We start from the raw sequence: 15,808 nt of genomic DNA, 5'->3' as shown, positions 1-15,808 counted from the left end.
GATGCTAGAGAGAAACAGAAAGGTCATTGTTTAACTAAATTTTTTTTTGTAGTGTTTAAGTAGTTAATGACATTGGCCTAGACATAAATAAGTAAATGTCATAGTTCAGGGGAAATTAACAAATGTTTTAAAGAGCAACAGTTTAAGGGAATAATTTTGTAAAAACTTAAGTTGATAGAGTAAAAGGAAAATTGATTTAAGTGCAATATATCTTTCCCTGATGTTGCCACCTGTATAAAACTGTTGGTCTAATATGATAAGTTTCTGTTCAGAAATAGATTTTTGAGGAGGAAGACAAGATAACCATCAAATTAAACTTCTCACCATATGCTAGGGGTTGTCACATTTAGCTCATTTGGAATTATTTGTGACACTATAGTGTTTCTTATCACTTTGAATGAACAAGAAAATATTGTCTAAAGTGGGTGTTTGGGGAAATCTTTAGCTTCCTTCATGATTTACCTTCTGTGTAACCTATGGGAAGCCACTTAATTTCCCTAGTTGTTAGTGCAACATTCTTCATCAAATAATCATATACATTTATCTGTTTATGTGTTGTGTACTCCAGTAGCAAGAAGACTTCTTAAAGGGAGGAATTATTTTTCCTTTTGACTTTGCACACCCAGAATGTGACAGTGCCTTCAACATGTTTCATCAAGTGTTTGTTAAGCTCCTACTGTGTGCCTCGCACAGAGATAGGAACTATGAATACAGTGACAAGAATGAAAGATTCCTTGCCCTCAAGGAATTTATGTTATAGGAGAAGACTGGAGGGAAACAATGCATCTTCAGATGTGTCAATATAAAATATATACAAGATAGCTATAAATACATTTTGAGTAGTAGCAAGTACTAATAACTATGGGTATGAGGAAAAATTTCTTGAAGAGGGTGGCATTTCTGCTGAGTAGCAAAGGGAGCTACAGGTTCCAAGAAACAGTGGCAAAAAGGAGAGCATTGCAAGCACAGAGAAAGCCTAGGCAAAAGCTCAGAGGCTGGACTTGGACTTGTGTGCAGGGAGTATCAGGTATGTTAGCTTGGATGGAAAAGAGTGTATAAGAGAAGTAATGTGACATTAATCTGAAAAGAAAGGTTGGAGCTGCATAGTGAACAGCTTTAAATGCCAAACAGAGGTATTTGTATTTTATGCTAGAGGAGGCAAAAAGCCACCCAAGCTTCTTGATTAGACAAATCACATGATCAGACCTGTCCTTTTTGGGATATCCCTTTATGAGCTACATAGGGACTGATTGGAGAAGAGATTAGAGGCAGGGAATTAAAGAAGGAGAGTATTGAAAATAGTATAGGGGAGAGGTAATAACGACCTGAACTATCACACATATACAGTATTAATTTTCCATTTCAAGAAAGACCTTTTTTTTTTCATTGCTAGGCAATCAGGATTAAGTGACTTGCCCAAAGTTACACAGCTACTGAGTGTCAAGAGTCTAAGGCTAGATTTGAATTCAGGTTCTCCTGATTCCAGGGCTGGTGCTCTATCTACTGCATCACCCAACTGCCCCATTAAATATCTTTTTTTTTTTTTTCAGGATTATGCTTAGCTTTTCTGGGTATATTTTTGGTCAGAACCCCAGTTCTTTTGCTTTTTTGATACATAGTGTTCCAAGGCCTGCAGTCTTTTAGTATCGCTGCTGCTAGCTGTGTGATTCTGATTGTGGCACTGCCATACTTAAATTGTCTTTTTTTCCTGTCGCTCTTAATATCCTTGAGCTAGGGATTTTGGAATTTAACTATGATATTCCTGTGAGTTTTCCTTGTAGGATTTCTTTCAGATGGTGATCCATGGATTTTTTCTGTGTTTACTTTGCTTTCTTATTCTAATGCTTCATGATAATTTTCTTTAATTATTTCTTGAATTGTTGTATCAAGAGTATTATTATTTTTTTAACCTTAGCTTTCAGGTAGTCCGATTATTATGTTTTCTCTTCTTGAGCTGTTCTCCAGATCAGTTGTTTTTCTTGTGATATGTTTCACATTCTCTTCTTTTTTCATTCTTTATATTTTAGTACTGCTTGATTTCTTATAACTTTGCTGGTTTCCCCTTGCCCAATTCTGATTTTCCAGGAATCATTTTCTTCATTAAGATTCTGGATCTCCTTTTGTAATTGTTTAGTTTTCATAATCTTTTTTTTTCTCTTGGATTGTTCTTATTTTGTTTTTAAGCTTTTTCTCAATCTCTCTCATTTGATTTTTAAAGTCTTTTTTAAGTTCTTCTATGAATTCTTTTTAGGCAGGTGACCATTTGACATTACACTTTGGCATAGAAAAAGGTTCCTTTGCTTCATTATCCTCCTTTAAAGACAGACCCCCATCTTCTCTGTCCCCATAGTAACTCTGTGTGGTTTATTCTTTGTCCTTTGCCTGTTCATTTTTAGAAAGTTTATTTGTAGCAACTTAGTTTTGTAATCACCTCTGGTCCTGGGGATGGGGAATGGTGCCTCAGATCCTTCTTCAGTTCTCCCCTCTGGCTTGGAACCATAAACAAAACTTCCAGCCTCCTCCAGGTACCCAGAGCCAGTGGAGTCGCTGCCCCAACTGGCTATGTGCTGGTTCCTTCTTGCCCTCCACCACATCTCCACAGCACAGCCTGGTCTAGAATTTTCAGCAGAGATTCCTTCCATCTTCCCTGGCTGAGATGCCAAACTCCCTTCACTGTCCTGGGGGTAAAAGTTCCTATGGCTGGGGCTAAGATTGCTTTCCAACCTAGCTGATCCCAGTTTAAGTGGAACTAGCCATGTTTACACTCCACAGGGACCAGACTTCATCCTGTGATTTTTCTTCAGATCTTCTCTGTTTGTCCCAGGAGGACTGGTTCTTCCCCTACTCTTATTTTTACCACTCTATATTCACCCTGAGCCGCTGTTTGTGGGGGAAATATGGAGAGCTTGGAATTTTCTGACCTACTCTGCCCCATCTTCCCAGCATCCTCTAGTGGTTCTTAAGGGAAGAAACATTGCAGAATCTTCCTTTCAATAGAAGCTTCAGTCTCTCCCAGTTGCAGGTTCATTGAATTCCCAAGTTTTTAAATCCATCTTGGAGGTTGATGTGAAACTACAGTTTTAGGAGCTGGTATACCCTGCCTTTCACTCATGAAACCCACAGTCCAGTAGCTTTTTTGATATGAATTTCTGTAACATATCCCCCATCTTATATATGTGAAGTTGATTTTTTTTAATCACAAGCTAAAAAATTTGCACTTATTTCTTTATGTTTGTTATTCAAAGTTAATGTATGTACCATTAAAAAGACAGTATAATCATTAATTAGAAGCAGAAAATTCTGTCATCTAGACATTTTTGAAATGTTCAGTTATTTGAAGATTAAGTTTTAATTATTCCAAAACACTGAAGAATTTGATACTTTTTGCTTTTTAAAGTTTTCATTATCATCAACCTATCCTGAGAGGCTCTCTCAATTTTTTTCTAAGATGTTTGCTTCTTTGCTGTTATATTTTCTTATGGCACACTGTCAACAAGTACTTGTAAAGTATTTGTGGATTGTCATCTTTTTCATTAGTATAGTCAAGTCAAGTTCTGTATGGTCCAGATTTTGTTTTGATTCAGTCTCTCTCTGCCAACATGTTAGCTATCCTTTCCAACTCTGTTTCTTATGTGTGGTACATCTATGCCTTTTCCCGGTTACTGATAAAAATGTCTCACAGCTTAGGGCCAAGCACAGATCGCTACAATTTTCCACTAAAGGCTTCCTCCTAAGTTGACATGGGATCATTTTTCTCCATTTTTTCCCTTAAGAATAGTAAGAGAGACTTTAAAAGGCTTCACTAGAATCTTCATAAATTATATCTACAACCTATCTCATCTACCAGACTGACAGATCTGTCAAAAATAGAAATGAAGCTAGTCTGTCCAGATCTGTTTGTCATGAAGCCATGCCAGCTCCTTGTAGCCACAGCTTCTTCTAGATGTTCACATACCATCTCTTTAGTGATATATTTTAGAATTTTATCTGAAAGCAGTCAAGATTTTCAGCCTATAGTTTGAAGATTCCATTCTCCTCTCTCCTTAATGTTATTTCCTTCCAGGTTGGATTATTTCCAATATATCCTGTGTATATATCTTGTTTGTTTGCATATCTTGCATATTGTCTTTCCCAGTAGATTGTAAGCTCCTTGCGACCATTTCTGCCTTTCTTTGAATCTTCACCACTTGGCTGAGTGCCTGACACATAGTAGACAGACAGTCAGTCAGTAAACATTTATTAAGCTATTACTATCTGTCTGGCATTGTGCTAAATACTGGGAATACAAATTCAGATAGGAAGATGGTCCTTGACCTCCAAGCAATTAACATTCTTAGGGAAGAAGACAGCATGGAAGGAAGCTGAAAGCAGAGAAGGGGGATGGGTAGGAGAGGGAACAGAAGTGCCTTAGGGTGGCAGAGTAGAGGAAATTCCAGAACGTGGCACCTAGAGAAAGCATCATGGCTTCATATATACTTGTTTAGTTAACCTTTTTTTCTGAAAAGCAAGCTATTTATCATGTAATGATATGATTGCTCTTCAGTTCTCCATGATCCTTCAAAGATTATTGTTAATAGTTGGGGCGTCATCCCTGTCCATTTTTTTCAAAACTCTAAGATGTATTCCATCAGGGCTGGGCACCTGAGTTCATCAAGGGCACCTAGGTGCTCTCTTAGTATCTTCTTCATTATTTTGAGTTTCAAATTCTGATTTTCAATTCTTTTTTCCTCCCCGTCCTTTCCGTTCTAAATATCATCCTCTTTGAGAGAACAAAATAAGGGCTGAACAGCTCTTTCTCCTCTTCACCCATTTTCATGCCATCTACCCCTAGATGCCATTCTGTCCTTACTTTTATTTTTATTTTAAAAAGAAGCAACAATAAAAATCTCCAGCTTTCCTTGCCAATTTTAATTCATTCAGTATTTTTGCATTCCAGATATGACTGTAAGAACTTATTTGTATTAATTGTTTCCCTGTCCTATCTTCTGCATGTTTTTAAAAATCTAAATTGATTTATGAGTTCCCCCTGTGTATTCACATTCATCTCTTTAAAGAGTCCCCCTTCTCTTCATTCCTCTTCTTAATTTTTTCTCTTCTGTATCTTCAGATTTTCATTTTTGAGATTTTTCCCAGTTATTTTGGACTGACTTCCTTTGTAGAATTTTAGTTCCTAAGATCCTTTTAGGAAATCTTCGAAACTAAAAAAAAATCCATAGTTCTTATCATATTTGATACGACTTTCTTTACTTTGTTCTAAGATGGACACTGCGCTCCAGCAATCTGTTCCTCCTTGTTTGGTCTGGTCTGGAACTGTTCATCAGTATAGAAAACACCTGGCTTGCACATTCCTTTCAGTTATGTGGAAGGACAACTATATAACAGAGTTTAGAGAGGTGTCTGGGAGCACTGAGAGTTAAGGCTCACCCCTCTGTCACAGTGTCACAGTGGTGCCTCTCTCTCCCTCACTGGTGAGATTCAAGTTGTCCATCTTTTGAAAGGTAAAAGCATCATTATTAAATCAACTTAAGAAATTATTAGCCTCTCAGATTTGGGCATAGATTCTACTCCAGGAGATATGTTTAAGTGAAGTTCCCTATCACTTCAATTTCATGTTTTCTTCCTGCGACTTTGATGTTTCCTCCGTACTCCTCTGTTTAAGTCTTATCATCCACAGTATACATTAACAGAAATAATTCTAATCTTTCTTCTCTCAAATATTCTTCACCATGCTTATCTGCTCTGGTTCCTTTATTTCCTCACATACGTATATCTGTTGAAAATGTGGTGCTTAACCCCCCTCCTATCCCCTTCCAATCCTTTAGAATAAGGCATACCCTTCCATGCCATATTCCAATCATGGGTCTCATTATTTTATTGTTGTCTACTTACTTTGACTTGGTCTCATGTGAATTTCTGGAAGTCTTGTGGCTACTATCTGCAGCGTTTAGCTTGATTGTTATACAATAGGCAGTTTTCTTTCTTCCCCCTTTTTTAGTTTAAAGCCTTTTTGATTAGATTTATAAGATTCTAAGCAAGTACATTTTTAAAACCAGTTCGTTAGGTAAGTACCAGCCTTGACCATAGTCCTATCATGGTCCAGAAGGTCAAGTCCTATTCTCAGGCAAACCTGGGTGGTATCACTTTGATCTATACAGGTCTAGACTTGCAGGAACAGTAATTTTGCAACTGAACTAACTTCCCTTACTTAGTTCAGGGTAAATGAGTCAGGGATATGTGGCACCCTGAAAATTGTCAGGTCTCTTTTATCTTCTCCTGTGAAGTGACTAAAATAATACCATTTGATTCTTATAGGGTCATAAAACCAGGTAGGATGTCAGAGTCTCTTCTAGGCTAGGCTCTTTTTTTTTGAACATTTATTTTTTCCAATTACATGTAAAGGTAGTTTTCAACATTCATTTTTATAAGATTTTGAGTTCCAAACTTTCCTCACTCCTTCTCATTTCGCTTCCCCAAGAAGGCAAGCAATATGAGATAGGTTATACATGTGCAATTATGTTAACCATAGTTTATTATGTTAAACATATTTTCACCTTGGTGAAATGAAAATGGTTTGCTTCTATCAGCATTCAGACTCCATAGTTCTTTCTCTGGAGATATATGTGTGTGTGTGTGTGTGTGTGTGTGTGTGTGTATGCATGTGTATATATATGTATATATGTGTGTATATATGTATATATGTGTGTGTATATATGTATTATTTTCTATCATGAGTCTTGGAATTGTCTTGGATTCTTGTATTGCTGAGAAGAGCTAAGTCAGTCATAGCTGATCATCACATAGTGTCACTGTTACTATATACAATGTTCTCCTCATTCTGGTCGCTTCATTCACCATCAGGTCTAGGTTTTTCTGAAATCCACCTGCTCATTATTTCTTATAACACAATAATATTCCATTACATTCATATATCACAACTTGTTTAGCCATTCCCCAGTTGATGGGCATCCTCTTATTTCCCAATTCTTGGCCATCACAAAAAAAAGTTGTTACAAATATTTTTGTATATGTAGGTTCTTCTCCCCTTTTTATGATCTCTTTGAAATAGAGACCTTGCAGTGGTATTGTTGGATCAAAGCGAATGCACAGTTTGATTGCCCTTTGGGCATAGTTTCAAGTTGCTCTCCAGATGGTTGGATCAGTTCACAACTTCTCTAACAATACATTAGTGTCCCAATTTTCTTACATCATCTCCAACATTTATCATTTTCCTTTTCTGTGATATTAGCCAATCTGATAGGTGTCTCAGAGTTGTTTTAATTTGCATTTCTCTAATCAATAGTGATTTAGAGCATTTTTTCCTATGACTATAGATAGTTTTGGTTTCTTTGTCTGGATACTGCCTGTACATATCCTTTGATCATTTATCAATTGGGGAGTGACATATTCTTATAAATTTGGCTCTATTCTCTGTATGTGAGAAATGAGGCCTTTATCAGAAAGAAAATCCCATCATCTGCTTTCCTTCTAATCTTGTTTACGTTGGTTTTGTTTGGCAGAACCTTTTTAATTTAATGTAATCAGAATTATCCAGTTTCCATTTCATAATGTTCCCCACCTCCTGCTTGGTCACACATTCTTCCCTTCTCCATAGATCTGACAGGTAAATTATTCCTTGTTCTCCTAATTTGCTTATGGTATCACCCTTTATGTCTAAATCCTGTATCCATTTTGACCTTATCTTGGTATATGGTGAGAGATATTGATCTGTGCCTAGTTTCTGCCATACTATTTTCCAATTTCCCCCACGGTTTTTGTCATACAATGAGTTCTTATCCTAGAAGTGGGAGTCCTTGAGTTTATCAAACTGTAGTCATTTACTACTGTGTCTTACATACCTCTATTCCACTGATCTGCCACTCTTATTTTTTAGCAAGTACCAAAAAATTTTGATGATTACTTCTTCATAGTATAGTTTTAGATCTGGTAGATATAGGCTACCTTCCTTTTCATTTTTTTTCCATTAATTTCCTTTCAGGGATAGAGAACCTGCAACCTTGAGGCCACATGTGGCCCTCTAGGTCCTCACGTGTGGCCTTTGACGGAATCCAAACTTCACAAAACAAATCCCTTTAATAAAAGGATTTGTTCTGTAAAATTTAGACTCATTCAGAAGAGTGCACCCAAGCACCTAGAATGCCACATGTGGCCTTGAGGCCCCAGGTTCCCCACCCCTGTCCTTGATATTTTTGACCTTTTGTTCTTCCAGTTGAATTTTGTTATTATTTTTTCTGCGTCTATAAAAATTTTTTTGGTAGTTTTATTGGTATGACACCGAATAAGTAAATTAATTTAGGTGGAATTGCTATTTTTATTATATTATTAGGTAGGCCTATCTGTGATCGGTAGCTATCTTTCCATTTGTTTAGATCTGACTTTATTTGTGTGAAATGTGTGGTTGTGTTCATATAGTTCTTAGGTTTGTCTTGGCAGGTAGATTCTCAAATATTTTATATTGTCTACAATATAAAAGGATCTGAGCATCATTTTAAAGATGAGAAGGGAAACGCCAGAGATCATAAAGGTAGTATATTTCAGTTAGGATTTGAACACAGTTCCTCTGACAGTGGAGTCATATCAGATCAATTGGATTACTTATATACCGTGTTTTCACTTTGACAAAGCTGAGTTCACCAAAGAAAGCATGGTAAGGTTCTTCGTTTCCCAAAAACCTGGCCATGAGCAAATATTCTGTGTGACTATCCTAGCAGATAGACAAGTCTGTGTTCCTATTTTTCTGTCTCCAAAAGTTTTGTTTTTATATTTTCCTTTTGTATGCATTTTTAATAAATATAAATTGCCTTGCATGTTATTATTTTTTTCCAGGTGCATTTTCATTGTGTACTGATGAAATATCCTTCCCTTTGTAGTTATGCTCCATGGTGTCCAGCCTGCCTGCAGACTGAATCAGAATGGGAGACTTTTGCCAAAAATGGTGAAAAACTTGATGTCAATGTGGGAAAGGTGGATGTCACTCAAGAACCAGGTACTCTGCATGATGAATTTTGAATGGTATATTTTTAAAGAGAGAACTCTCAATGAATAGACTTTTAAATGTTGGCAAGATGCCCTAAGTTAACTATTCGCTCATTGTATAATAAGAATAGCATTCTGTAATTTAAGAAATGTAGCTTCAATATTATGTAATTTATATTAACCCTACAAGATAATTTCCAAGTTTCTGAAAGAATTTAAATCTTTGATTTTTTTTCTTATTAATTTGATTTCTAAGTTCTGTTGGACCTGCTGGGACCTTCTGAAAAAAGAAAGAATAGATATCGACTTGCTGTTGAAACTATAATAAGCTAAAGGAGCAGATTTTGGAAGATCTTCATTTAAAAACCCCAGTCATTAATTCAGTTGGCAATTTAAAAAAAAAGTAGTGCAAGTTAGACCTGAAATGTGTAATAAATCTAAGCAAGGATGTTTTCATTAAAAACTTCTGCAGTTGGCCAGCCTTTGTCCCTGTCATAGAGGCCTTTGAATGGAAATTGTTTCTGCTGCTCTGCTTTTTAAAAAGAAGGAAAGTTTATAGCTGCCTTTGAGCATGTAGGAGGGTGGTTGATTGTGCTTGATTTGGATATAAGATACAGATCCAGGGCATCATTTGGTATTGATGAGTATCTCAGTTTGCAGTCATATTCTTACATTTGCTAAAAACCTGTATTTAAAGTGTTTCTCATTTTCAGCCCAGTGAAATTATGTGTGAATGTCCTCAGTTAATGGGCAGCCAGAACATATTATATGCTACAAAATACTTAGAAGTTTAACTGGTTTGTTTAAATTTCAGTCGTTTGAATAAATAGCTCTTGAGTTCGCATCATGATAGGAGAAATAAATTGAAGAATTCTTAATGGAAACATTCATAACTTTAAAATGTAATTGAATCTACTATTTCTATCCAAAATTTAGAATTTCAGCCCAAATTTCACAGTGTGCACACTAAGATGACTTTTGTTAATAAAGTAAATTAACTGAAGGAACATTGAAAACACTAAATATGCAAATGTATGTATATTTTTATTTACTATTACCAGCTTAGTGTAATTGTGCTAAGTGAAAAAAATGATCATTGACAAATGTTTAAAACAAATAATAAATGGATTGACAAAAACTCACTTTTATAGTATATTATGTCAACTAAAAATAGCAAAGAAGCAAATGTTTTAGAACAAAACAAATTGAGTTTGCCCTTCAGAACAGATTGGTGATAGTGACAACTTATAAAGGTAAGAAGCATTAAGTTTCTCATTGTTTTGAAATAATTTAAAACTTAACTTTGAATTAATAAGTTAACATTTCAAGAATGTATGAGAATGTTTGGATGGACTGTTAGAATTTTCTGCTTCCAATTAATGATCCATTATGTTATTGGTTTTTAAAAATGGTTCTTATATTACCTTTAAATGGAAGTACATTGCTATAAACAAAACTCTGAATTAGGAATTAGAATGAATAAATTTCTTTTATAATAAGAATCTTTCCTGTTTTCTTTCTCAAGGCTAGATCAGAAAGATTCTTTAAGTACTTAAGTTATTCCCTGGTTTGTTTTGTTTTGTTTTAGGTTAATCACATTGAGAGACTGACTTACTAAGGTATTAATAGTCATCTTAATAGCTTTTAAAATCTTTATTCCCCTTTTTAACATTTAGTTATGGTTTTAAAATAGCCAACAGAATAGGCCTTGAATGCACCTAATGGCTTCACTCTGAACATGCTTGAGTTTCCAGAACCCCTGGAGATTTCTTAGTGATTGAACTATGCTCTTTGCTTTAGCCCTAGTAATTCTAATTAATTATTGAATTTTACTCTTCTTTTGCCTGATGGAGAAAATCTATTATCTTGCTTAGACATTTGATTCAGCAGAAAGGCAATACAATTCCCCCAAGAAGACTCAGTCTGGAAAATTCTAATACTATACATTACTATGTATGTTGTATGTAGGATATGTGTAACTGTATATGCATAGGTGTATATTGAAGTATTTCATTGTGGTTATTCAGTTGTTCTAATCATGTCCAACTCTCTGTGATCCCTTTTGGGGTTCTCTTGGCGAAGATACTGGAGTGATTTGTCACTTCCTTCTCCACCTCATTTTACAGATGAGGAAACTGAGGCAAGCAAAGTGAAATGACTTGCCCAGGGTCACTCAATCCATAAATGTCTGAGGCTGGGTTTGAATTCAGGAAGATGAGTCATCCTTACTCCAGGTCCAGTGCTCTATTCACTGTAACTGCCTATATATTGTAGACATATACTTATGCATATTATGCATGTGTACATGTACAAAGGCTTTTGTGTGTGTGTGTATATATATATATACATATATATATAAGTATGTTTTCGTATGCATATATAATATCAGAGATCCCATGCCTAGAAAGGGAGACAGGGCAAATCATGCAATGAGAGTGAGTAGTTGATGGACAAATCTCATGTTCCACAGCTCCTTTGTTATATACACAATAACATAACATCTAGAGGAAAGCCTCTAGCAAAAAGAGAACTTATCTATCTCAGGAATTTTCAGGAGATTATGTTGCACAAGAGTTACATGGAAAAAGAAAGTCATGATTGGTACCTTTGGCATTAAGGTACCTGTGTTTGGCCTCTGCTGGTTAGTACCTTATCAGTGACTTGGATAAAGGCACAGATTACATTGTTTTCCAGTGTTTGGATGACATAAGGCTGGGTGAGATAGTTTACATGCTGGATTACAGTGTTGTGGTTCAAGATCTTGATAAGCCAGAAAACTGGTTTAAATCTTAATGAGATGGATCTTAATAGGAATATGTTTCAAGTCTTACATGTAGGTTCCAGGAACCTAAGTACAAGGAGACTGGAAGCATAATTAGACAGCAGTTTGTCTGAAAAAAGATCTGGATTTGTAGCACACTACAAAAATCAGTGTGAAGCAGCAGTGTGATATGCTAACCTGAAGAGCTGATTCAACCTTAGGCTGCTTTTAAGAGAGGCCTAGCTTCTGAGAATAAGAAGGTGATTGTTCTATTGTATTCTTTGCTCTGATTACAGTGTATCTTGAATATAATTATTAGTTCTGGACAGTACAGTTTAGGAAGGGCATTAATAAGCTTGAAGAGCCTGCAGAGAAGTTCTTGCCATGTGAGGATTAGTTGAAGAAACTAGGGATCTTTTAGCCCAGAGTAGAGAAGGTTCAGGAGGGATATGATGGCCATCTTCAAGGACTTGAAAGACTTTTTCATGCAAGAAAAATTACTTGTTTTATTTGGTGTCAAAAGGAGGAAAATGGAGCACTGAGTAATGGAGAAAATAGTTCATTGTAGGAAAGTTGAAGACCTGATCTTTTTCATTCACATTACTCATCTAGTACTCTTAAGTACTTTTGGAAATGTTCTGGCTTAATTAGGGCTCTCAGTGTCTGAAAATTTATTTTTTCCTCCAGTTTAAGTTGAAATAGCTATTTGGTAAGGAGATCAAATGATTACACATTGATGCAATATTTATATATCATCTTTGAGGTTAATTTACCTTGCTTAAACTTCCATTAAAATGGTGACATTCTATCTTGATATCCATCTTTTATCTGTTTCCCATTTTCCCACATTAATAGCTGTTTAAATAGGTTAGACTAGAGTTGCTTTGACTACATGCTGTAAGTTTCTTCCATTTTGTTCTTTAATTTGACATTGATATGAATCTTTGCTCTAATAAGTCTGATTATACACAGGTACTTGGTGCCGATAGGACTCCCTCATCCTTTAATCATTTTCAATCCGAGATGTGGTCACTTTTAAATTTTGTGATTTATTCATTGTTCACCATGTTCCTAACTTTCTTCTTGAAAAAAGTAAACATGAGGTTTCTCTGTTGGTTTGTCAGTCTCTGTTCTCATTTATTTCTCATGAACCTTGTTTTCCAACATAATTTTTGTTATGCTCACCCTACTCTTCTTTTAAATCCTAGATTGTTAAAATGCTTACTGATTTAGTTTGAATAGTTTTGCTGAGGGTAGCTAGGTGGTGCAGTGGATAAAATCTGGCCTCAGACCCTTACTAGCTGTGTGACCCTGGGTAAGTCACTTAATGTTGTTTGTCTCAGTTTCCTCATCTGTAAAAGGAATTGGAGAAGCAAATGGCAAACAATTCTGGTAGCTTCACTAAGCCGCAGATGAGGTCGCAAAGAGTCCAAATGACTGAAAAAACAAAAGAAGTCTTGCTGAATGCTTTACAGAATTTACCCATTTTAGTATAGTATTCGTGTGTGTGTGTGTGTGTGTGTGTGTGTGTGTGTGTGTGTGTGTGTATGCAATATTATGGTTTATATAGTAGCTAGTATAATATGTAGTATATGTATGCACTGGTGGTGTCAAGCTAAAGTAGACATGGGGACCACTGAACCATCTGTAAGCATCTCTACAGGCTTTGTATTGACTTGGAAAACTCTACCTTAACATTCTCTATGTTCTATTGTATTTCTCTATATTTTATTAAAATATTTCCCAGTTACATGTTATTCTGGTAGCACTTTGTAGTATTATAGGCCACATGTTTGGCATCTCTGATATATACTCTAGTATATGAATAAGCATCTATGTTTAAATATACATTTAAATGCAAAGCTGGTTATTCTGTATCATAAATACAGATATATTAATATATATTGTATGCGATAAAGGAATAAATATACATTATAATTTATAGTATAGTTATGATATAACTATTATAGGAATCAATATATATTTGTTTCTATATAATATCATCTTTGCAGTTAAATTATATTCAGTTTATTCAATCAATATGTATTTATTAAATGCCTACTACTTGTCAGTCCCTAAGCTATGTTGTTGTTCAGTCATTCACTTGTTTGGATTAAGTCATGTTGATTCTGGAGTGGATTAAGATAAACAGAAGTTAAGTGACTTGCTCAGTGTAACACAGCTTGTCTGTGTGTCTCAAAACCATATTTGAACTCAGGTCTTCCTTACTCTAGACTCAGCACTCTATCCAGTGAGCCATCTAGCTGCCCTTAAGTCCTGAGCTACGTACTGGTGCTCAGAAAACCAAAAATTAAATAATTCTGTCTCCCAAGAAGTTTGCATGGAAGGAACATGTTCATATATGAGTATGACAAAGTGATTAGAGAGCTATCTACCCTCTGTGCCTAGAAGACCTGGCTTCACTCTCACATCTGACATATGCTATGTGGGTCTTCCTGAGCAAGTCTTTCAATCTCTCAGTGCTCTAGGCAGTTTTCTTAAGATTATACATTTCAGGCAAAGTATTAATCTGCATTGGTAAAAGGAGTGACCAAGGAGTATCCTAAATAATGATGAAATTATAGGTCTAGTTCAATTCCTGTGAATAAGTAAATATAGAATAAATGAGGGATAAGGTAGCTTGGGAGAGGGCACTAGCAGTTAGGGGAGCAGGAAAGGCTTTGTATGAAGAAAGTGAAGGATTCTGTCAGGTCTAAGTGAGAAGGCAGTGCTTGGCTGCATAGAGGAGCGCCATGGCAAAGGCGCAGAAATGGCAAATGGAATACTATGTGTGAGGAACAGAGAAGGCCAATTTGACTGAACAGTAGGATGGAGAAAGGGCAAAAAGTAGTGACCCGCTTGAGAAGGAGGAATTTATATTTGATCCTAAAGGCAATGGGAAGCCCCTGGAGCTCTTGAGTAGGAATGAAATGGTCACACCTGTGCTTGAAGAAAATCACTTGGGCAGATTTGTGGAGGTTGGATTGAAGTGTGGAGAGACTTGAGGCAGCAAGGCTCTTCAGTAGCACATTCAGTGCTGCAAAGTGCCTGACCCAAGGGGCTGGTTATGCAAGGAGACTGAGAGCTCCTGTGTGAAAGATGTTACAATGGCAGAGGTGGCAATATTTGGCAGCATTTTGGATAGATGAGTGAGTGAGGATGGGGAATCAGAGGGGATGCCAAGTTTGCAAACCTGAAGACAGGAAGAATTCCATTGTTTCCTGATTTGGATTTCTCATCATCCATTTTTTGAATTGGTTACTGCAAATTTTTAATCCCTAGCTACCTTTCCTAAGCCACTGAGATTATTCCCCTTTCTTCTGACATGCAAGTTTTTCTTCTTTCTTGTTCTTTCCTCACTTCCAATCATTTGGGAATAAGGACAGATTTTAATACTGGCTAAATAATACAAAAATATGCTTAAAGAATCTGTAAATGCTTCTATGTCGGTATCCTCCATAGATGCACTTTTTGTCTTTTTCTATGGTGATTGTGTAATAGCATGATAGCTAGCACTTATGATAATTATAGCTTACATTTATATGTAACCAGGCACTGTGCTAAACATCTTGAAATATTATTCCTCCCAGCAACCCTGGGAGGTAGGTGCTAGTATTATCCCCATTTTACAGATGAGGAAACTGAAGCAAACAGAGGTGACGTGGCTTGTTTAGGGCTCCCCAACTATTAAATATCGGAGGCTGAATTTGAATAAAGATCTTCCTAACTCCAGTACTCTGTTGTACCACCCAACTGCCTCCAGCTCTATAAAACTTTATTATTTCCAAAGCTACATATGCTTCTGAGTATGTATGTGTACAGACACACAGTCTCATTTGACCCTGTAAAGTAGGTGATATTATTGCAATCATTTTTCAAGTAAGGAAATTGAGAACCAAGGAGGTTCAGTGATTTGTCCAGGAACCCATGGGCATTAAGTGTCTGAGCCAGGGTTCAAACTTGGGTCTTCCAGACACGTTTTAACACCCCATTTCATGCGACTGTGACCCAAAACCATTCACCAGTTGGTTACCAACTCTGGTGATGAGCTTA

General features: G+C 36.2%; 1 protein-coding gene across 1 annotated transcript in view; it reads left to right on the top strand.

The window, feature by feature from the left end:
- The window catches only part of TMX4 (thioredoxin related transmembrane protein 4), a 110,451-nt gene that overhangs the window by 20,548 nt on the left and 74,095 nt on the right, over positions 1-15,808 (top strand). The window contains exon 2 of the mRNA XM_072634429.1: positions 8,889-9,004. Coding sequence (XP_072490530.1) covers positions 8,889-9,004 — 116 coding nt within the window. The remainder of the gene's footprint in view (positions 1-8,888; positions 9,005-15,808) is intronic.

The sequence above is a fragment of the Notamacropus eugenii genome, chromosome 1 (assembly GCF_028372415.1).
Source record: "Notamacropus eugenii isolate mMacEug1 chromosome 1, mMacEug1.pri_v2, whole genome shotgun sequence".
Classification (NCBI taxonomy): domain Eukaryota; kingdom Metazoa; phylum Chordata; class Mammalia; order Diprotodontia; family Macropodidae; genus Notamacropus; species Notamacropus eugenii.
The sequence above is the reverse complement of the archived record's forward strand: the minus strand, read 5'-3'. Positions and strand labels throughout refer to the sequence as shown.